The sequence below is a fragment of the Mastomys coucha genome, unplaced genomic scaffold (assembly GCF_008632895.1).
Source record: "Mastomys coucha isolate ucsf_1 unplaced genomic scaffold, UCSF_Mcou_1 pScaffold15, whole genome shotgun sequence".
Lineage (NCBI taxonomy): Eukaryota > Metazoa > Chordata > Mammalia > Rodentia > Muridae > Mastomys > Mastomys coucha.
This window is the reverse complement of record NW_022196897.1, coordinates 131,524,697-131,549,040: the sequence shown is the minus strand read 5'-3', so window position 1 is coordinate 131,549,040 and position 24,344 is coordinate 131,524,697. Positions and strand designations below refer to the sequence as shown.

At 43.4% G+C, this 24,344-nt stretch overlaps 1 protein-coding gene across 3 annotated transcripts in view; it reads left to right on the top strand.

Moving 5' to 3' along the window:
* Ralgapa2 (Ral GTPase activating protein catalytic alpha subunit 2) overlaps positions 1–24,344 on the top strand; it is a 285,753-nt gene that overhangs the window by 243,033 nt on the left and 18,376 nt on the right. For all 3 annotated transcript variants that reach the window (XM_031372139.1, XM_031372140.1, XM_031372141.1), the window contains one exon: positions 23,478–23,599. In XM_031372139.1, the coding sequence (XP_031227999.1) occupies positions 23,478–23,599 (122 nt within the window). The remainder of the gene's footprint in view (positions 1–23,477; positions 23,600–24,344) is intronic.

Genomic DNA, 24,344 nt, shown 5'->3' with positions numbered 1-24,344 from the left:
GACCTTCAGATTAAGCTCCAATGTCCCCTATCAAGTGCTCTCACACCCTGGAATTTCTTTCTACTATGAAACATGTTAGAGTCACACTGATGTTGTATTCGGGTCACTTCATCACATTAGCTTGTGTTCCTATAATGAAAGAAAAAGTTCCTGAATACTCTTTTTTCTATTGTTTGTTGGTTTGGGGTTTGGTTTTTCAAGACAGGGTTTCTCTGTGGATCTGTGGCTGTCCTGGAAATCACTCTGTAGACCAGGCTGGCCTCAAACTCAGATCCTCCTGCCTCTGCCTCCCAAGTGCTAGGATTAAAGGTGTGCGCCACCACACCTCTGAATACTCAGTTTTCCAGAGACTTTTACTTAGCCCCATCAGCATGGAGTAGAACAGCTGTCATCGTTACCTCCTTTAGTAGCAGAGCTAAAGTCACAGTTACCAATGTTACTGTAAACATAAAAGCAGAGTTTAGCTGGTAATATGCTTGCCTACAATGCAAGAAACCCCGGGTTCAATCCCTGTCGATGCGTGAACCTTACAGGCATGATGGCACACCTCTGTAATCCCAGCAGGGGAGAAGTGGAATTAGGAAGACCAGAGGTTCAAGGTTATTTTCATCTTTGTGGTAAACTCAAGTCTAGCCTGAGATACAGGATACCCTGTCTCAAAACAAAACAAACGGGGGAGTGGGGGGGAGGGAGGAAAGCAGGTAAGAATTGTAAGTCTAACTAAAGAGTGGGGCAGGAGGCAGACACTGTCTTCTTGCATCCTTCCCTAGAATTTGTAGAACAGACTACAACCAAGGCTGAAGCACACTCTTAGGTCATTAATACGGAGCAGGAATCCCCAGGCTCTATGAATGTAGCCCCCTAAGTAAAAGACTGTCCCACATATCCCCTCAAAGGTGCTCACAGAGATCATTTCATAATGACAAAGAATTGGAGGACGGTTACAGGATGGGCTTTGGTACGTCTTTTCATATTGAAATACATAAAATTGCTAGATGAAGGTCATTTTTATGATTCTCTATGGCTGTTTTCAATTATACAAATGGGCAATAACCATGAACACCCACCCCCTTTCCTCCCCAGAGGGCAGTTTGCATGGGGAACTGTAAGTAAAGGGCATCCTTCAGAGCTCAGGGTTCCTTGGTAGGGCTTCTTGGTGCTGAGGTCACTGGCTGTTGAACAGAGTTCTCCTTTAAAGCCATTAGCCCTTACCCTGTATTTCTAGTTATTCTGGGTGTTGTGCCCCACAAATGTTGGTTTTGTCTATAATACAAAATATTGGAATCCTGCTTCTGAGAGGAGGACTTTGAAATAATTAGCCAGTGAAATTCATCTTTACCTGGGAGGGTAATGAATCCTTCAGTCTGCCATTGGCCCGTCCAGCTGCCACCTCTGGTGCTGGGCAGTGGATAGCCTGCCTTATTTACCAGTTCACGAAAAAAAAAAAAGGACATAAACCACCTTGATTTTATTGTAATAAAAAATTATAACTGGCCGGGCAGTGGTGGTACATGTCTTTATTCCTAGCCCTTGGGAGGCAGAGGCAGGCGGATTTCTGAGTTCGAGGCCAGCCTGGTCTACAGAGTGAGTTCCAGGACAGCCAGGGCTACACAGAGAAACCCTGTCTTGAAAAAATACAAAAACAAAACAAAAAATTATAATACTTTATAATTAAAGTAACTGGAGAAAATTATCAATACTTTAAATGTAACTTTTAATGAAATATTAAAATATACAAACAAAGATAATCAAAATCAGCCTATGCCAGACACCAGGGAGACCAGTGTGAGTGGAATTCAGACTGTGACAGAAGGGTTACAAACTCAAAACTTAGCCAAACTGTGGCAATCAGGGTGCTCAAAAGTATAATTTGGCCTTAGTGTCATTTCTCAATGTAAATATGAATGAAGCTCTTCGCTCCCAAGAAGTTATTGGATGTCCCAGCTCCATCATGGGTCCTGGCCCATGTGGAAGCAGCATGGACTAGTTCAGCCCAGTAATTCACTTTATTATCAAAATAGAAACCACAGGGATTATTCACATTAGTCTGAGCATCATCCCTGCAGCAGCTCAGGTTAATTGGTACTCCCTGGGGTGGAGCCAAGAAATGCCAAGCCATCTCTTCATCGGGGTCAGTGCACTGCCTTTCCACCGTACTCCTGGAACATTGCGCAGTCTTCTCCCATGGCATTAGGGTCTGCTGCTCCTTCCCGACCTCTTCTGTTTTTATTTCAATTAACGGGGTGTGTGTGTGTGTGTGTGTGTGTGTGTGTGTGTGTGTGTGTATGTGTGTGTGCGCGCACGCATGTGCTGCCTTTCCACTTTTTCCTTACCCCTTTCCTCCTCCTCCTTGTCTGCCTTAATTTCAGAACCTTCTTTGAAAATTTACCTCTCATAAAAAGAAAGAAAATTACCTCTCTTTACTGCAAGATGTGTTTTTCAAAAACTTATCATTGTCATCATATTCAACTGAATTACAATTTGTCTAGAATTATTTTTTGAATTTTCTAAATGATTTTTACTTATTTTTAAGTTAAACCTTCATAATAGGGAAATAGAGGGAGAGAAAAATCTTTATTTTTTGCTGCACAACTGTCACTTTTTAACAGCACCTTCCTATAGCTAGAATCATTAACATCTGCTTAACAGTCCATGGTGCTGTTGGCTTTTTATGCAGAATGTGAAGGCAGAGAGTATAAAATGTTACTGACCATCCAGTCCTGTTAAAGGGAGGGGGAGGTGCCTCAGCAAGAGAGTGATTTTGGCATTAAGGAAATGGACTCTAGCCAGGTAGTGATGGCACATGCTTTTAATTTCAGCACTCATGAGGCTGAGGCAAGCAGCCTCAAGTTCAAGGCCAGCCTGGTCTACAGAGCAAGATAAGGGCAGCCAGGGCTATACAGAGAAACCCTGTCTTGAAAAACTACCCCCCCCCCAAAAAAAAAGAGAGAGAGAGAAAGGAAGGAAGGAAAGAAGAAAGAAAGAGAAAGGCCTCTGCTCTCAAATTCAAATCTATAGATCTTCAAAGGAATTGTTTGATTTTTGCCAGGTTTTCTTTTAAAGATATTTATTGTCAACCTAACACAAAATAGTCATCTGGAAAGAGAACCTCAGTTAAGGAATTGTCTCCATCAGACTGGCTGGTGGCTAATTGATGGAGGAGGGCTCAGGCGCCTGTGGGCAGTGTCATCCCCTGGGCAGGTGGCCTGGGCTAGATGAGAAAGCTGGCTGAGTATGAAAGAGATAGAGTAAACTAATAAGCAGTATTCCTCAGTGGACTGTGCTTCGGTTCTTGCCTTGAGTTCTCCTTGCTCTGATGGAGTCTGACCAGGAAGTGTAAGCTGAAATAAACACTTTCCTCTGCAGTTGCTTTTGTTCCTGATGTTCATCACAGGAGCAGGAAACTAAGACAGAATTCTTTATATGCTGCTTTATAGATCTGCTTATCATTAAAAACCATGCATAAGATCCTGTTTAAGGGTTAAGTTCTGAGGTGTGCCCAGAGAATAGATAATGCCAGACTTACAACTGGAGCTGTATAAGCATCAAGACATATTTGTAAGAAAAGTCACAAGGTTAAATCAGAGTAGCAGCCTGGCTAGAAGGAGGAAGCTGAGTCTCCTGGTGAGGTTGAACTAGCTAAAACAAGGAGAAACAGACAGCAGCAGCATTACAATTGGATACCTAAGGCTTGAGAGGGACCTGGGATGCTGGAAGAGAGGAGAGCTCAGGAGCCATAGCAGATGCCATTCCACAGTCCTACCTCCCAAACCAGTGCACGTTCAGAAGAGTCACCATGTTGTTACCTCAGTCCTGAGGCATCTGTTCACTGGAGGGCATTTCCTGTCCTACCCACAAGGCATTGGTTCTGCGTCCTTATTTAGGGAATGAGTGAGGTCCCTCCAAATCATAGCCCTGGGCCTCTATGATTTTAAAAGCCTTCTCTGTTTAGACCTTGTTAATTGATCAAAGGGTTAATAGTAGTAAAAAGAATGTAGCTTTAAGAAAAATGTGGGTATTAATGCCTTTCTTTAATCTATAATAATGACTGGTTTTAGTCAGAATGCTTTAAATGCAGCTATTGTAAAATCTCTGCCCTTGTATCAGTGGTTAAGTACCTTGGTCCATTGATACAGCTTTCAAAAGTTCAAAGGCTATGCTAGCATATCTTTGTCTCCTCCTCTTTTAACTGCAAAGAAAAAGGTGTCCTTGTATCAAGCCTTAACATTTATCTGAAAAATAAAATTGGGTTCAGTTTGTGCATAGGTTTTCAGAGAGATTAAAGTGGGCATCATACAATTTTTCCCTGTGAAAGGCTGCCTTTGATGTGCCTTCTGTCTATTCATTCAGAAGTGTCAGCCATTGTTTTTGAGCCATAGAAGAGTGTCCGCTTTGTCACGGGCACATTCGACAGCCTTTGTGTGGGAGCCTTGTTCAAGGTGGATCTTATCATTCAGAGACAATGTTACTGGAAACGTGCATTGTGACCAGACACCAGCCTGCCTGGGAAGATAAATGGCAAGAAAAAGCCCAAGCGTTTATCAGAGATGATCAGGAAGCAAGCTAGGAGCATGCCTTTCTGAGTGTCCAACTGTAGGTTGCACTCTTGGTACTTCACCCACCAGGAACAGTAATTCCAGGGTGTTGGCTTTGCTGTGGCACTGGGCTCTAGTTTGCTTTTGATGTCTTAAGTCAGAGAAACTCGATGAGGTGATTGTGTTCAGGACCACAAAGCAGGGTGTACACTCACATCCTGAGCAAGGTTAGGGTGAGGGAGAGCAGTGTAAAGAAGTTCAGGAACTCTGAGAGCATGCTTGGGAATGGTCTGCAGGCTAGCTTAAAAATCTGAGCTCTCAGACTGTGCAAGGTGCTAAATGTCTGCAAAATGCCCCCTTCTTGCAAAACGAGAAGACAAGGAAAAGCGTGACTTGCCCAAGGCCTCCAAGACACCAAGGAGGAGTGGTACATCCCGCAGGTCCACACTCCCGGCCCTGCTCCCGCCTCCCAGCTGCTGTACTGTGCCACCGCTAAGCCTAAAAACCCCTCTTCCAGACTCCTTTGCATTTGCATATCAACTGAGGTTTGCCTTTCTTGCTAGATTTATTCAATCTTTTTCATCACCAAAAAAAAAAAAAAAAAAAAAGCAAGATCTTTTCTCCCTTAAATGAAAGGGAAATCCAATAGAATTTTCCCATTGTCCTCTCTGCTTTGTAAGAGCTAACATGTCCTTCGAGCTATTTAACTTTAGGGGAGGAAAAAACTCTCAGAGTTTTGTTCTGCATCCTGTCCTAACTTATGTCCTGCTTGGTCTTGGCGTTTATCAGTGTTGAGTGCTTGCCTGACGTATGTGAGTTCCTGTATATATAGCACTGTGGGGAAAAAGTGAATTAACTTTAAAAATTACTTCCTAGTCAACTAAGACTCAGTTGCTAGGACAATAGTATTTAAGTGGCTTTGTTCTACCCTGTACTTGTTTCTCTGCAGATCCCCTTACAGCTTTCCCAGAGCAGTCTAGCTGGGCAGCCATGGATCTGAGGCTGAAAGCCCATGCCTCTAACCATGGGCACATACCACATCCCAAGAGGAGGGAGTATTCCTCCCATACCCACTCTCTGATACGTGGGGAGAAGAGAAAGGAGGGAAACCGTTCAGCTGATGACTTTTCTGTCCCTGTAGTCTCTGCTGCCAGGGACCACAGATAACAGCTCCCCAGAAGGATGGAGGCAGGGAGACACATTCTAGCTGTCCATCAAATTCAGTTACCACCGGGTCTCCACAGGGCCACTGTGTACCTAAGCACTGGTAATAGTCCTGGCTTGGAGATGAACGACCGACCAGCTTTCCTTTTTTTGTGCGGGAAAAGCTTCTCAGATGAAACAGCTCCCGCAAAAGCATCTATGCAAATTTAAAAGTCCTCCTGCAGTAGAAAATTGGGAGGTGAATTCTGAGTCAAAATACAGTTTCCTTTCCCCGCCACTCCATTACAGCGTGCCTTCATTTGTTTTCCATTTGCAAGTGAGTGTGAGCCTGTATTAAAGCCAAGGCAAAGCCACACAGACCTATTCCAAAGAAGCATTTGGCCACCAAATGAAAAATAGAGCCAGAATCCGTGTATAAATTATTCAGAAATTCGGTAAATAAACATGCAAACTTCTAGCCGGGGCTATCGCTATTGCATTATTCAGTCCAATAAGGAGAATTTAATTTAATGGATATTCAGCAACATTGTTCAGCTATCAACAAAAGGCATACTGTCTTTTATGAATAACTGATTTTCTCGGGGCATTCTGAAGAAAGTGGGTCCTCGTTAACCCTAGAATGGCTAGCTAATGTAATTGAAGCGCGACCACCTGGCAGCGAGGTTGCCCGTCAGCTGCCAAGGAAGGCCAGGGCCGGGAGTACCAGGTGCTCCGCTCTCGCTGTCTGATTGTTACAGTGGGATAAACAGCGTGATTGCACAGTATGGCCGGGGGCGAGGATCCAAGACTGCTGCCAACCAGAGAGCGCGCTTTCTTCCCTGGTCTTTGACAAGGGGGGGCAAAAGTGCTCCTATTCAGAGCAGGTAGGGCTGACAAAGCCGAAATGCTGTCTGCTGCAATTAGGACAGAAAAATGAGACTGGCCCAAGCATGAAGCAAAGGCGAGCCTTGAGTACCTGTTTCTGTTATACCACAAAGCCAGGGCCCTTTTAGTACAGGCTGGGAAGTTTAAGCATAAAAATTTAAAAGAAATTCAAGCAAAGGAACCTAACTGCTGAGTGACCTGTGTTTTTTATGGCACGTCGGCTTTATTATTTCAAAGCACAATGCTAAGTCGGCACAGTGTGATAAACTTTATTTAGGCCTGACTTCCATGGCAACCCAAATTCCCTGGTTCTTTGATTATACTTAATAAAATCCTGAGCCAGGTCATCTCTCTCTGCCTTGCTTTATAAAGACCTACGAGGATCTATATTTAACAAACAAAAAGATTTCTCTTGCTCTGTGGCATTGTTTTTTAGTAACTTTTTTAAACACCACTACCCATGTGGATACATAAAAGGAAAATAGTATTATTCAGCTTTTTTTTTTAAAAAAAAAAAATTAATTAAGAAATAGGCATTTTGACCTTTCCATGGGGTTTAGAATGTGAAATGGTTCATTAAGCTCCTGTTAGTTGAAGAGTAAAGAGCACTTCCCCCAAACAGCAAGGGGAAAAAAGGCTCTCTCATAACACATTGATTTATTTCATTTGCTAAGCACAGGAACCATGAAATGCTTCATCCCCAGCAACACATTAAATATGTGCAGAAGTAAAATTGCAGCTGAAGAGAGTGCCCTGGACTTTGTCCTCATGGTGTGTACATTTCAATAGGCTGAGAGGAAAAAACAAACGGTAGAAAGATCCCTTTATGAAATTAAATTACCTGTTTTGTGTTGCTTTGAAGCTGCGTATGTAGCTGTCGGTTCAGATGACTGGCTACTACTCTCTGTCGCTTCTCCATTGGTTCATCCCACCAGCCTCCCCAGCCCAGCCCTGGGTCAGAATCTGTCCCTGAGAATAGAAATGAGGGAAGCAGTTCCAGCTGGCTCTCCAGCCTCTCACATGGTACCTAGCTGTAAAAAGATACAGGGTTGCTTATTTTATTAGAACCTATGGCGACTCTGGGCTGTTTCCCAACCTATTATCAGAGACCGCTTAGTGGTAACTTGAGAGAGTGACTTGAGGCAAGAGGGCCAGTTCCCTGGCCTCAGTTTCCATGTCTGAAAAGGGGGCTTGCAAAGGCAATGATACATGCTTCACCAATGTGACTCCCTTCCCGCCCACCTGCTAATGGCTGCCTAGAAGAGACAGATCCAAAGAAGAAAAGGAACGGAGTTTCCTGCAATGTTGCTCTTGAAGGATTTCTGTCCCCAGTCCCCTGTTACATTGAGTGCTCTGTAAAGACAAAGTAAATGGGTATAAATTTTGTTGTTGAAATTTTAATAGACTTTTATTCTCCTATCTTGAGATTACTTTTTCTCTCTCTCTTTTATTAGAGATTCACATCTCACAGGCAACTCTGCCTTGACCTTCTTGGAACTGTAAAATGGCTCAAAATCCCCTCCTCACAGTGGACATGGGGCTCTCCCCTCAGCTGTCAGATATGGCTGAAGCTGATGTTGTGGCATGAGGAAAAGAGGCAGAATTCCCCAGGTTAGGAGTACTCAGCCTCTGCCCTCCTCAGAATGTTTGTAATGGGGAAAATAAAGCAGATAGTGTTACAAAGGGAATCAGTTAGAGTGGAATGCTTTGTATTTTAAGAATACATTTTTAGTTAAGATAGAACTCTTTCACTTTTCCCTCCCCCTCCCTCCAGCCTTTCTCAGGAACCCTTCCCCAGCTCCTCCCATGGTCCTGCTCTCAAATTGATAGCATTTTTCTTTGATTATTTTATATGTATTGATGTATGTGTGTGTGTGTGTGTGTGTGTGTGTACATAACTACAGGCACACTGCTGGGAAAGGGAGAATTAGCCTGAGCTAGGATGCGCTCCTAGATTGGTTGTCCAATACAAAGTGTTCACCCTAAAACCATATCTACACAAACAACAAATTGGACTCAGCAACTTGTATTTATGTTTGTGGAATTTTTTTTTTTATTACCAAATACACCTGCACATGGGTAGTTATATATAACAACAGTGGAGCCAGGCGATGGTAGCACATGCCTTTAATCCCAGCGCTTGGGAGGCAGAGGCAGGTGGATTTCTGAGTTCGAGGCCAGCCTGGTCTACAGAGTGAGTACCAGGACAGCCAGGGATACACAGAGAAACCCTGTCTTGAAAAACCAAAACCAAAACAAACAAACAAACAAACAAATAAAAAAACAACAGTGGAGTTATATACTGCTCCCGTAATTGTGAGGCTTTAGTAAGAATTAGTGTTTTGAATCATAGCCAACAACATCATGTACTATGAAAGGGTCTGTGATTTCCATAAATATTGCCATTGTGGTTTGATGTCCATCTTTATAGTGAAAGGAAAACATCATTTCAGAGGGCATACTGCAAGTAAAGCTGTACATTTTATCACCCAAGTTAATAAGCCTCACAGAGTCTGATCATCAGCCATCTAAGAGACCTCTGGGCTGCAGGAACCCAGACTGTGGCCTGCCTTTTGAGGGATTCCCACAGCCCACCTAGTCAGAGCAGAGGACTAGGGAAGCAGTGAGTGAGTAAGAGGAACCATCAGTCAAAGCCTTCTGCAAGGTGCAGAGGCCCACATACCAGAAAGGAAGGACACACACACACACACACACACACACACACACACACACATACACACACACACACACACACACTGGAATTTGCCCTTTCTATTTGTCCCAGATTGCATGGGCACTCACTGCATTTTAAAGATGTTTTATCACTTACCTGTTATATGGTAAACAGAGAGAGCTTTAGATCTTAGGTCCTTGTGGCCATTGCCTTCATTCCCAAACAATACCTAGACATTCAACAGGCAATTTCACTTCCCATTCTCCATGTGCACATCACTGACTAGACTTGGTAGAACACATATTAATTGAAATAAATAAGCAAGAGCTTGCCCTCAGTGCACTGCATATATTGGCTTGTGAACATTTACAGTTATGTCCACCTAAAAATATTTCAGCTTCATAAGTCAGCCTACTGGTTCTATTTGTATAGAAACACACTGTTAAAAATCAACTTTTGTGTGCAAATATTCCGTGCTTGACTGTCAAAAGATTAGCATTGTGAGAGCCCGAGGTCGTGGTGGTTGCTGACTTTTGACCTTTTCACCAGTTACTTAATCCATGGTGATCACCTGGCTTGTGGCACCAGGCAGCTCATTATAATCACCAAAGGAGAGCCCTGGTAGTCACTTACCAACAAGGACAATGAGACAAGCACATTCAGAGACCCATGTTCTGTAGTGGTTCCGTCATCACAGAAAGGAGCTCGTTCTGCTGGATCCTGACAGGGAGAGGCTCTGATCCCTCCTGCTCAAAGATATTTCTTTTCACAGCACCTAGGCGTTCTCTTGCCACCTTTAAAAAATAATAATAATAAAAATGTATAATTTCCTAGCTTACACAAGCCCTAGATTCAATATTCACCAACACATGTGAGAGGTGTGAGGGGTGTGATTTCAATAACCTTGTATTAATAATCACAGATCAAAAGATGGGAAATCCATTTATCATTCCTGTTAAGTCTGTGCAAGAGAAGTTAACAGAAATGGCTAATTAACTCTATAGCCTTCACTTGAATGTCAAAGAGAGGAAGCACCCAAAACACAAGCATGCTCTGGAAAATTCTGCCGTGTCCACACGACATGTGTTCTCTCTGTCCCCCTCCTGCTCTCCATGTTGCTCTGCTCTCCCTGATGCGGTAACATGCCTTTACTTCAAGAATCTCAGACACAAAATAATGCTTATTATTACTCATTTACTTTTGAATCTTGTCATATAGGGAAGCTGGCCTCAGATTTGTGATCCCTCCTATTTTTATTTTTCTAACTGACAAATCATAACCCCAGGTGGTTATGAGATGAATGTAAAGTGAATCGAGATAGTTAACATATCCATCACCATTCAGTCTTGCTGGTTGCTTATGAGAACATTTTTTTTTTAAATCTGTTCTTTGAGGAATTTTGAAACATGTTATTATTCTTATAATGTAGCCGTGTTTAATTTTTTTCACCCTTCTATCTCAAGAATAACTATATAGTAAACTATATGTAAAATTATTTAGAGTATGGAGTGAGGCACACCATTAGGTTTTCATTGCCTCTTCTCTATTTGTTGAAATTGGCCCACCTGGCTAAGAGCCTATCCTCCTCCTGGAGGCATCTACTAAAGCAGTTTTTAGGACTTTATGTGCATAGCCTTATATGATATTTTGTTCCCTTGCTCTCCAGCGTGGTACCTAGCTGCCAGACCTATCTTCCTGTTTCTCCTGTGTTGGCAGTCTAACATACAAGCTTCCTGAATATGGGCTGGTCCTGAGTCTTGGGCTTCCCAAGGCAGCCTGTGTCCCTCCTTTCTTTGAGCATGGCTTCTTAGACTATCTCCCAGCTCTTCCCTCTAGCCTCCTCCATCACTCTTGCCCTGCCTATGTAGAGTCTATTCGGTCTCAGGACCCTTCTTACATCAAGTGCTGTAGCCAGCTCCCTTCTCTCAGTACCTGGCCTGTTTGTCAGCACGGCAAGGTAAACTGTATTAGCTACAGGCTGAGAGGAGGTAGAGCCCATGAGTGGCATGTCTTTTATGTTCTCCATGAACTCACAATTAATCATCCTTGAGTGAGGAATCATTCGCATGGTCTTCTTAATCCCCCCGGGTCCACATAGCTGTGTTCCGGACTGAGGATTCCCAGTGGCCTGCATGTGGGATGTTTAAGGAAAACAATGAGAACCATCTGTGTTGTCTGCATGGCTGTGGGGAAGTCTGGAGAAATACAAAGGGGATTCCCAAAGTACCATTTCTAAGTTTCATCAGAGGTGGGTGTGGACAGTAAGAAACATTAGTAAAAATGTGAGTCACCAACAGTTTAAAATCTGTCAGAGGTGGGACTCAGGCTTCTATAGCTAAAATTGAGTCTTATCCCTCACTCTTGTGTTCTGCTTTTAGGTGACAAAACATTTGCCTTGCAGTCTTTCTCACCCATTGAGAGGAAGTTCTGGTGCTTGAAACCAGAAGTGGATTCCCATCAAGGGAAGATCTTCCTCCTCTTGTTAGGGATGCTGACTCTGGCCCAAGGCCTGGCCAACAAGCCAGACAGTCAGGGATTGATGGGCACTTGGGCCCAAGCCTGGCCTCCTAGCCTTGCTCTGTTGTGTTGGGGCTCCCAACACATCTTTTTTTCTCTTGCCAGTTGTTTTCTTGTTCAGTTCTGCCAATTAACCTGGAGTGCCACAAAGTTCAACAACCATCGCAGCTTCTCAGCACTCTTCTAGGTCCTGATTTCTACTGTAGCCAGCTATGTGCTAATTGTCCATTGGGGTGGGGTGGGGAGCCTTCTAAAGCATAACCAAGTGAGGTGGATGCCCTGTTGACACGATACCACGCTCAGAAGCAGGTGTGTGCCTGTGTCTGGAATCATGGCTCCTTGCAATGGCATGTGGCTTCTCAGCCTGAATTTTTAGTTCATTTGCTCAGACACATTGCACAAATGATTGTACCCTCCTCGATATATTTTAATGACACCCAGTGGTGCCTGATTAAAAGTAATCATTTGCCAGAAGCCCCGTTACTCCAGAAGACAGCAGCTGTAGGATGCCAATCCGTTCCTAATAGCGCCCAGCATTTCAGAGTGGCTCAGAGGCCTAGTGAATCACAAGGGGAAGCTGTGCTGTTCTCTGGTGCTGTAGGTGTTGGCACTTAATAACCCATATCTGATGGTTCTAAATCATTTTCACTGAAGATGTCTACCAAAATAATCAATTAATAAAACTGTGGAATTCTCCCCTAGTTTTCTTCAAAATGTGACCAGAAATAAGCAAGCTAACTTTATCTTTAATGAGTATATTAAATCTCCTAAACCTTGTTGCACGGAGGAAAGCATTGAATTAATATAGTTTATTACTGTAAATGCTGGCTTCTCCTAACAATCATGCAAATAATAATGCAGCTAGGAGGTCACCATTTATGCCAGATTAGCTATGAAAATTGCCAATTTACTTGGTGCTACTTTGGTTCTGCAGAGGGTGGGGATAGCGCTGCCTATTCTCAACTCCTTGTCAGCATCAAACATCACAATTGGAGAATTAACTTACCTTTGCACATTGCATATTCCAAACTTAAAAAAAAAATTGAAAAATGAAACTGAAACAGCACAATGGAAAGGAAGAGACCAGCCTTTGAGAGTTCTTTGGAGCAAGCTACTTGTCCCATGACCGTGAGGCCATCCATCCATCCGTGTCTCTGTCCATTGAACTTGCCTATGCTCAAGAGTTTGGGCTCTCATCATTATTCATAGGGTGCGCTCAGGACTGTTTGGACTCTAATCTTGTCTTTTCTGTAGTTTGAGGTTTTCAGAACTGTTCAATAGGTTCGTGACTACAAAAGTAGTAGACCACTGTGCCAACACTAAGTTTTTGTTTTATAAATATTGTTATAAATCACCCTGTACAGAACTCAGCATAATTATAAGGTAATCTTACTATAATATGCTTTAGAGTGCTCCAACATACTTCAATCCTTGGTGTGAAAGTTGGGGATTATAAGAGCCAAAACCGAGAGGAGGACTAAGGAGCAAGGAAATGCTTTCCTCACTTCTGGGGGGTGGGGGGTGGGGTGGAGAATAGAGGACATACAGTGAATACTAGATGAATGGATGGGTGTGTGTGTGTGTGTGTTCATGTGTGTCTGTGTATGTAGGCACAATAATGTGAAGAATGAAAGAATGAAGGAGGTGATGTGTATGGGATGAGGCACGAGGGTGGGTGCACGTCTGGCTTCCTCACCTGGGGACTTGGGATACAGTCCTGCTTTCCATGTGAGCTGCAGGGAGCATGTCCATCTCTGTTTACATGAGAGCAGAATGGCTCCAAAGGGTATTGCTCATCTAGACCATGTCTCCTGCCATTAATATAAAACTGCTGATTTAATGGAGTCGCTTTTGATCTATCAAGAAAAGACACACCTAATTCAATTTAGCTATTTTTCTAAGAGTAAGTGTCTTAATCTGCAAGAGAATGATTTGATTATAATTTAAAGTAATAATATTGCAGTCACATTTTTAGTCACGAAGATGATATCGAATGACTCTACGAGGCTTAAGTGGAAAGTCCCAGGGAACAGTGAGAACCAGGACTTGAGCAGCATCCAGGCCATTTCTGTTATACTTTCAGAGTATATTTTTGTTGAGATGGAATGGGACTTTGGACAGAGAATTTGGCATACAAAATGTAAAAACAGACAACCTTCATCAAAGTGCAAAATAGACTAAACCCAAATGACATAGAAACCCAAGATGTAAACACCTGTCATTTTTTTTATCTAATGCATCCTTCTTGAAGTACCTGGCATCAGTAGAAAATGTCTTTTTGACCAAGCTTTGTTCCCACTGAAGCCACTACTGAAATGAGGGGAGATCTGAGCAAGTGTGTGGTCCACACCTGCTGACACCATCTTCCAAATACAAAGGACAAAGAACAACTGAACAACCTCCTTACCTCCCTCTCTAGCCCACCATAAGCCAGGTCTACTTAAGAGTTCACTCAGAAAATCACTTTCTTGTACCTGTGGGATCATTGGAGTGCAGGGCAAGGTTACCGACCAGGCCTAGGATCCAGCAAGATGACGGAGCATGGACATGCCAGGCTGGAGGGCTCTAAGGAAGAAGAGAGTAAGAGAGAATACTGTTGCATGATTTCATCCCATGGAAGGCCTGGTGTGCTGCCCTGCTACAGGAGTCCCACCCTGTAGAGAGAGCCACACACCATTGTGCCACGCCTGCTCTAATACTGAAACAGTTAGCCGCTTCATTTTGCATTTGTTTCTTCTCTGAGTGGGAGAGCTGAGAAAAGGAGATCGATTTCCTCTGTACCTCCATCTCATAAACGGCTGTGTGGCCCTGGCCCTCTGTCCACAGGGATTTTACACATAAAGGAGCATTCTGAATTCAAGAGGCAGGCTGTGGCTGAGAACTAGGCAAGAAAGACAAGCTGCTGGCTGCATCTTCAAGGTCTGGGACAAAGCACCCCACTTGGCCTTCAGTCTCCTCCATGAAAAGATCCTGAGCATACAAGCTCCAGGAGGGGTTGGCATGGTTAGGAATAATGAGATAGAACCTACCAAACACACTCGGATAGAAAAGCACCAGCTCACTCCAGCTGGTATTGGTACATACTATACTCATGACAGATGCAACAACGGCTGAAGTACACCTACCAGGGCCTCGCTGGTGTTGGTACATACTATACTCATGACAGATGCAACAACGGCTGAAGTACACCTACCAGGGCCTCGCTGGTGTTCAGATGTAGCGTGGCTCATGCCACAGAAAGCGGAATCTCTTCCATTAGGGTGGGCTGCTGCAGAGCACCCTGAAAATGTAGTTGCCTTTCAGAGAGGGCTGCGACTCGGTGCTACAGAGTACTTGCCTGGTATATAGCAGCCTTAGGTTCCACCCTCTGCACAGGAGGAGGAAAAGATGAAGGAGTTAAGGAGAGAAGGAATCCTGTATACTGTCTGTCTCCAGAACACTCCGTCAAATATATCTGAACTTCGTGCTGGGCTGCCTCCTATTTTCTTTCTGGAATCCCTTTCTGGTGTCAAGAGAGAGAATGTCCCTTCTTCAGCACCAAGAAGAAGTGTCACAGGAAAGCACAGCTACCATATAAAGTCTTCAGCACAGTGAACTTCACTTGAGGAATGGGAAGCACGTAGTGTCTCCTCCAGGAGTCACCAGGAAAACATCCATTCCACTCACAATATTCATACTTCAGGTCATGCTGTTTGAAAGAACTCCCTGCACAGCCAAACTCTGCAGAGGGTGTGGAGCAGTACCACTGAGTCCGCTGTAAAATCAATCCCATTTCAGCAGCCTCTGGGAATCCTTGTGATCAAGCTCAAGAGTAAAGTATCAGTGTTCTACCAGGGAAGCTGTGATGCGGGTTAGTGGTAAAGCCTTTGCCTGGCGTGTGTGAGACCCTGGGTTTCATCCTCAGTGCCCCCTCTGCTTCAAAATTCCTCTCAAAGTATTTGAGCAGCTCACTTATATTTCCTGGTGATCCCTCCTAACCCCCCCACAAACATTGGATCCGATGCCAAAGATGCAAAGGAAGAGCTTTTCCCTTCCAGCTTCCCTAAACCACTGTCCCAGCAAGATGAAATGCCGCCCCACCATCCTCTAGCATTTTGGTATTGCCCAGGGCAGATGTTTGACAAGTTAGCCAGGCCCACAGTACAGTAGCTAGTCCTAGGGCTACAGATGAAGATGTACTCTGTACTCTGCCGTGGTGTTCAGTTCTCTCTGCCCAGTGTGGCTCCTGCCTTAATGAACACTTTACACACGTTGTGTTTTGGGTAGCGTCAGTTCCTTTAGTATCAAGTGACAGCCGTATTGCTGCTTTGAACCACCAAGGACCTCTGTGATACTAGAATTCCCCCAGATTTCCAGCTGGGGTTCCACAGCCTCAGTGTTACTGCCTCGCTCTGGTAAGTCTGTGGTGTATTTTGGTTTCAGGTACCGATGGGCATCTCTGTCTATCAGCCAGGTGTTACGGCACCCCTGCACACTGCCAGTGCTCTGACCATTGAGTCATCTCTCCAGTCTCCACCTTTATTATTTTTAAGTGTATAAAAGGAAGGAAAAAATTTTAACTAAAGCTCAGAGTATGTAAGCATCATGAAAAAACAGCCATTTCCTTAAAATTGCTTTCAGAAATGAAATCAAGAAAGTTGGAGAACTTAGGATCATGATAATGATTTCTGTAGCGTCTAAGAGCCAATCATAGGCATTGGCTTAAATTCGCTCCCCAGGCCAGGCTGGCCTTGAACTTTCAGCCTCCTGCCTCAGCCCTCCGTGTGCATCAGACAAGTGCCCCTACACCTAGTGTTCATTTTATCCTTAGAATCAACCTAGATATAAACTAATTTGTAGACTAAGTGGAAATAGCTTTTAGTTCACAATATCAGAGTACTTGTCCAATAATTATTAAATAATTCAGTTCAATTGCATTATACTAGATAGTACTTAGAGTGTATTTTATTTAATAATTTTTCACTTAACAGGCTGATGATAGAGCTAAAAGTCCACATGTATTCCTATTTAATCATCTCCTCTTTTAGGCTTTGCCATAAACTGGACTCAAGGCATTTTCAGATGCCGTACATTTCTAATTGTCTTCCTCTTAGTCAATACTTCATAAATATGAAATGTCAACAGACGAGTGAGTCCCCCTGGTCACTGCTGTGATTACAGTCTAAAGTACATGTTTAGCTTCTACCATAGATCTTTGGGATGAGTAAAGCCTATGAAAGGGAAACTAGCCAAATGACACTGACTGCTTCCACCCAGAAATGAAGCCATTGGCAGAAACACCCAGAACTCTCAGACGTCTATCATTCCAACTGATCCCTTACTTCTCCAGTGGGTTTCATCCCACGTAGCCTGTTGAGTCATTTGTCACCCAATTTGACAGCACTTTCTCAAGAACTGAAATTTGCAGAATGACTAATTTTCTTGTCAGTTACTTTGATTGATGGGTCATAGGCAATTTCCCATGTGTTGGTGGTAAGGTGCTCCAGGAGAACTGGAGAAGACAGAAATGGGAAAGGCAGCGATTAAAGATGTGCTCTCACCTGCCAGTTCCCAGGGGAGAACGGAGCCGACCACTTCTTATGGATCAAATCCATTGCATCCTTGGAGTGCCTCAGATCCTGGGATGAAGCCTCTGATTCCTTTGCTGATGGCCTAGGATGGCCTAGGAATATGAGAGCAGACCTCCTCCAAAAGTCTAATTTAATAGCCCAGGAAAATCTGCTTTCCCCTATTTCCATTTGTTCTTATCATTTCCTCAGAATTACTCTTAAACTTAGTTATATGGGTGTTTTCTTCTTTTTGAGCCGTCATGGGCTCCCCCCTCCAGGAGTGTATCATTAGGGCTGGAGACCTAATCTAATATCTCATACCTCCATGTGTTTCATTTCCTCTCCCAGAGCATCCACTTCATGCAATTGCATTATTCAGTCAATTCTCCTCTTCATGTCACCAGGCTGTGACATTTACATTGAATGATTCATGTATTTGCAATCTTAAATAGTCCTAACATTGAAATTTGCATTCTACTGAAAGACAAACAGACTCTCAGTGGAAAGGATGTATGGCTTTAGAGTATAATTGCATCTGCTCCCATGCTGGTCATTTTGGAATTTAATCTATTTATTTAGAGTGACGCATGGCGACCTGAACCCACCTATTGTGCATCCTGCCTGGTGGCAGGTACCTACAAGTGTCAAAAATCAGAGGTGCATCAGATCAGGTCCTCTGATTCCAACTGTGACCCTCTATCAGGCTGTTCTGTCCCCAACTCCTCGCACCTTTTCTGCCTTTTCACCTTCTCTCAAATGTATGTATGTCCCCAAAATGTATCGCCTACTTCCTCAGGTGTGCAAAGAATAAGTATATTTCTGAGCATTTTATACTAGCCCAATAAACATTATGTAGAAGACTTAGAAGCAGCAACTGTGATATAGGGATGAATGCAGTTGTATCAGAGTCACTGGAACCTGAGTAAGGTAAGGTCTTAAGATAAGGAGTTCTCCTGGGTTCTCCATGTGGGCACTAAATCCACTGATAAGTGTCCTGCTGATCAACACACAAAGAAGAGGAAGTCATGTGCCCATACAAAAAAGAGTGCAAACACCCTTCTGGCATCTAAAGAAAGGAGATCAGAATTTTCCAGAGCTCCTGAGGGGATGGGAGTACAGCTCTGTTGTTTGGGGATTTGGCTTTCCAGAACTAGAAAGAGAGAAAATCTATAAACCCTTGACTTTGTGGTCCTTCTCAGCAACACCAGAAAGCTAACTAACTCAGGAGCTAGCTGTGTGATGGGATGCTGATAAGCCTTGATAGACTAAGGGGACCAAACAATGTTAGCACTGGGACAGGTGCCAGAATTCTTCAGGGGAGTATGTGACACTTCTCTGACAGTTCTGAATCATGACTTCCTCTCCTTTGCAGGTGGCTACTAGAGAGTCAGAAGGCTGGTAGCCACGGGGACAGCTAGCTTTGGACTTGTTTATGTCATGAATAAGTTCCTGCAAATGGTATGAAACTTCAGGATAGGGACGTGAACTGACTGGTATGGCACCACCCCAATATCAGGAGGCAGCCTTCCCCTCAGGCCAGTGTGAATATCATGTCCAGACTTGGAGAATGAAGAGAAGGGCTGAGCTGAGCTGAGCAACACAGGTTCCAGACGTTAAAAAAATGCAACCTGCACAGGACAGATGATAAAAATGTGAACAGTCAACCGTCACAGAACCTTAGGTAGGAGAGAAGAGACAGAAGGAAATGGGAGAAGAAAGAGGGAGATTAAAATGGAGGGATTGTATGTTCTGTATTTCATGCAGTCAGCATGCTCTCTGTGGACCCAGGTTTACATTGCAGTCTGGTTTTTGTACCTGTATACATGTAAGTTGGGTGGTTTGTCTTCATTGGGAGTTTAGCTCCCAACCTTGCATGAGATCCTGAACTTAACCCATGTATTCTGAAATCCATGATCTTCATGGAGAACAGTGAAAGTTAGAAAATCTAGATTCTCATCCCATTTCTAGTATAGGGGTAACTGTGACGCCAGAAAACACTTGATGGCTTTGAGCTAACATTTTCCAATCCATAATGTAGTTTGGTGGCTGCAGAGTCTAACCAGAGAGGCTCTCCCAGTTCATTCATTGCATGCAGTGTTCTTGGATAGAACCTATGAGCCCACACTAGGGTGGCCAGAGCGGGCCATCCATACTTACCTGCCTCTTTTACATAGGTTCCTGGGCAGAGGGCTCCCAGGTAGGATTCCATTAATCTGCCCATTTTACCTCTATGAGAACTGAAGCTGCAAGTTGGAGCAGCTTATCTCTTATTCCATCTTGTGAGGAAAAGTGCCCCAACTGAAACCTAGGCCTTTCACTAGAAGCAAGTGCCTTCCTTATCGTCATGTTGTTGCTGTTTTAAAGTATCAAATAATAATCAGACTTAAGTTGGAAGTCTGGGTTTGGATTCCCAGTAGAGTCTGAGAGGTATCTATTGATTATAACCATGGGAGACAATCCAGTAGAGTATTAATAACTTGTGCAACTTGTATGTAAAAGTGTAGAAGTAGTTTGCTAAGGAATCTCAAATACAGCCAGGCATAGCAGTTCCTATCTGTAATCCCAAGCAGTTGTCAAGCAGAGGCAGGAAGATGGCATACTGGGCTATATAGAAAGACCCCACTGAGAGAAAAAGGAATGACAAATACAAGGTGGGTTTCTGCTTAGTAATTTGAAAGTCCTCTCTCTGTGTTGAGTGATCAAGGAACAAACTGCTCCTTTGAAAGTATTTATATCATATTAACGAGGTAGTCATCCAAAACAGAATTAAAAGTTTTGTGTTTGTGGGATACTTTCGGGAGAGGAGAGGGCAGTATGTAGTATTAAAATGGGTGTCAGATTTATGGCTTAGTGACTCATCAGCCACCTGCATATGCCTGAGGAGGATCTTACATATTGATATGTAATTTTGATATATACTGATGTATCTTTTTTTTCCTTTTTTTGAAGCTCTGTGGATAAGTGTCAGACACCATTGCTACCATCCATCTTTGCTCATAGTTTCAATACATTTAGTTAAGAACCTTGGAGTAAAGTATTTATTATGAAAACATGAGGACCTAAGTTCAGATCCCCAGTGCCCACCTAAAAGCTGAGCTCAGCAGCAATGAGTTTGTAATCCCAGTGTGTTATGAAAGCATAAAGACTAACAGACCTGAGGGCTCACTGACCAGCCAGGCTAGCCAAAGCAGCAAGTTTTATGTCTCAAAAATTAAACCAGAGCTATATTTTTTCTAAGATTACTAAATAAATGATTTGGGACATTCATGTGTTCTCATCTGCTCAAAGCACTGTTAGAGCTAGGACGGTTCTTGCTTTCTCTTTGTCCTGGTATTTAACATGCACTGGCTTGGACCCAAGTGAGTGGCATTTGATGTCTCTTAGTCTTGCCTAACCCACCATGGATATTTGTCTCAGTGACAACCCAAGTGTAATGCTAGTTAACACTACTGAGAGGGCAGTGGGGAATGTGTATGACATGTAACAGTCTAAGGCTAGAATGGCAATCCTTCTATAAAGGATCATTTCCTCCTTTGGTATCCAGTTCTTTCTGTTGTCTATAGAAACAAGAGTCAGACCATAAATATTCACAGAGTGGGAGAATCCCAAAACTTGATGCCTGTTTCCTGTGATTGCAGTGCTGGACTTCCTCCTAGGAGTCCAGACCCCACAATCATGACAGGGACCAGCCCCTTGTCAGTTAGATGGTGTCATCCAGGATGAGGATGATGGACAGCCACCTGGGATCTGTGTGCACCAGTCCTTCTGTAGTTTTGATTGTGAGTTTGATTAAGAAGGCTACTTTCCAGAGAAGTCTTCCATGGAGAATCTAGCAAAGGGCACACACTTTTCTGTGTTGGTCACCATTGTCCCCAGCTCTGTATGGGGATGTGTTAGATGCTGTGGGATCTTTCAGGAAACAGCGGGACAATACTAGGCTGAGTGTGACAAGTCTTTAGAGGGCCATGCTTGCTCTAATCCAGGCCCACAAGCAGACTGTACAGAAAAGGGGGGCAGGGGGACCATGAATTGAGCGTTGACAGTGGGCCACAGCAGTCTGAAGGCTCAGGTGGTTGTCAACCATAAGTTTAGCTCAGCTCTTTGAGTAATTTGTCACGCCTGGCTCAGCCCCTGCTGGGCCAGCACGTGCCAGCTTAGTGTCAGAGGGCCTGTTCGCCAGACGGCCACTCAGGCCTAACATCCTGCTGTTCCCCCGACCAGCGGCTTGCTGGGGCCATACACGGAGGGCCGCTCTGTGGTGACAGCCAAGTGCTGTACAGAATGAGCATGCTCATAATGAGACGTGAATGGCATTAGTGGGTCCCTCTAGAATTGGGCCTGAGCAGGCGCCTCTTGCTGAGGAAGTTTGGCAGCCTGTTCATTAAGGAAAGTCACCAGGAGTTCAGCCTGCAGCCCAGGAGCCAGCTCTAGATCACGCTGCCCAGGCCTGGGGCTGTTGTGACCATCCATAGGAAAAAATCATATATCTTCAGAGGGGCCACTTCTGAAAGCTTCCAGTGCATATTCTCCATTGTTTTTTCTAAGAGTTTCAAGGGAAATTCTAGCATGAAGCATATCCCAATATGACTTTGTACATTCGTGCCTGCACCAGCTCCTGTATCTGCAGTTTGACTTGGTAACTATTGAACATTTGAAATACACAGACGGGGCAGAGAAGCATAGCTGCTCCTTTTGCACCTCAGCTAATGAACATTTAAATCGTGATGGTCACATGGCTCCCAGGTGACTCAGCACTGCTCCAGAGGGCCTCAGGTTCCCTCATGGTAGGACTCCATCCGTGAAGCTATGAAAGAGTGGGGAGAGAGAGAGAACCTACATCTTGAAATCAGTGTCAAAACTTTGCCAAAAGAAAGTAGAGAAGCGTCTCCAGTTTTAAGACAAGCTCTAGAGAAACTACATGGAAGGGCATAACCCTTCCAACTTATCTTGAAAGGGTCGTTTTAAGATGCACAGAGTGTTAGTGAGACATACAGAAGCATGCTTCTTTGCAGCCCAAGATAAAATCCAAGGGGAATCTACATTCCCTGGGTTTTGTGTTCATGAAGAAATTGCACAATTTTCAAAATAATCAAAGCACATCCTTTAACTTTTGCATCAATAATGAGGAAGGGAAAATGAGACATCATGCTGGCTTTCCGAGTGCTAATTCCTAAAGTTATATGTGCAGCGCCTCCATTCATTGTAAGATCATTCTGACGGTTCCCGTTATTGGAAGTGCATGATTCACCTTCAGAGGGAACAGAAGCCTCACACAAAGGGGAAGATTTGCTTTCTGCCCTGTGAAAGGCTGCCACACGCAGGGGTCCTATTAAGACAGCTGGAAAGTTGCTTCAGCGTGTTACGCTTGTAAGTTTTATTGGTGACTGGTTTTTGATTACACATTTGAATGTTGTGTGTTCCAGACTGCAGCTTTAATTAGAAGGCAATGGTTTCTTTCTTTTTATTTTTTTGCAGTTGCACTGTACACCATTTGCTACATCCTCCCTCCGTCTCTATTTTTTATTTTTTAATGCTCGTCACTTACCCTGCTCAGAGGCTCTGCTGCTCTTGCAGAATATAACTCCTGGCCGCCTCCTCCCAATAAGTTATGCTTTCTTACCTTTGCTCAAAGTGCTCACTACCATATTACCAGCTCTTATTTGAAGTATCAAGTCCTTGTGTCCTTAGACTGAGATGAGAATTCTTGTTACTTAGATCCAGAGTGAAGAGGAAGGCTGTCACACCATACCATTCCAGTGTTGGTATACTCAACCACCTCTCTTCTGGCTTAAGTCAGCCTTCGAGATGATATAGTAACCAGCACTTTGCTATAATCCTGTAATATTATATATATATATGTATATAATATGTATGTATATATGTATACATATATATATTATATATGTGTGTGTATATATATATATGTATATATATATATATATTAAATGATGTTACTGTTAGATATAAAAGAAGCCTGAAAGAAATATATGTCTTAAAACTAGTATCTCACTATTATGTGTGACAAATATTTAACTTTCTGGCAAAATGCTAAAGAGTTTCCAAGATGGTTTTCACACAGAATGGGAAAGCTGAGTAACTGCATTTAAAACCAATCACTCACTGCTCTGCAAGCCATTTTGCATGTGTGTTTGTCTCCTTAACTAATTACTGCAGCTACGAAGAACGAGCTCTGTATCTGGAAGCAATAATTCAAAACCACCGGGAAGTCATGACATTTGAGGATTTCGCTGCTCAAGTCTTTTCTCCCTCTCCCAGCTACTCTCTCAGTGGAACGGGTGAGTGTCTACATTATTTTCCTCCCTCCCGCTTAAGACGTATTTGAGTAGCAGATGTACACCTGTTTTTCACAGATAAATGCTTGCAAATTTAAGAAGAACATTCTCCCTCTGAATCAACTAATGAATTTCAAAAGGAATGATGACATTCATTTTAATTTGTTTTGTATCCGAGCTGTTCACTGTGTTCCTTTCTTCCGCTATCCTGTTAACCCTCGAATCTAGCAAGGTTAATGAACTTTTTCTCAATAATGTGCTCCGGTTCATTCAGGAGTGTGAGTTTCTTGCTGAGCTGGGAATATGTTGTTTAAAAGCGATGCCCAAATCACTGCATACTTATCAGAAAAGAGTTCCTCACAGTTGAAGCCGCTGCTCCTAATGCTAAATGGGGATTATGCTGCTGAGATGCCAGGGTCAGGATTACTGCTGGAGACAGGGAAGGACAGTGTCCCCAGGCCCGGCACTACAGAGGGCCGCATGCACACGTGTCATGTGGACCAGCCACTGACCAGAGCAGCACCTGGTATATAGAGCCTTTAGAAAGTAGATTATAATGGCTTTCCCTTAGCAGGTCAGTGGAATTACAGAATCTTCCATGGATTTCCTTATTTTTAGATACATACTATTTCTGTATAATACTATAAATTTGGGAAAAAAAAGTATGTCCTGCCACTTAAATTGTTGATATGGTAATTATAAGTTTTTCTCAAAGAACAAATTATTACTAGTAAATTTTCACACGCTG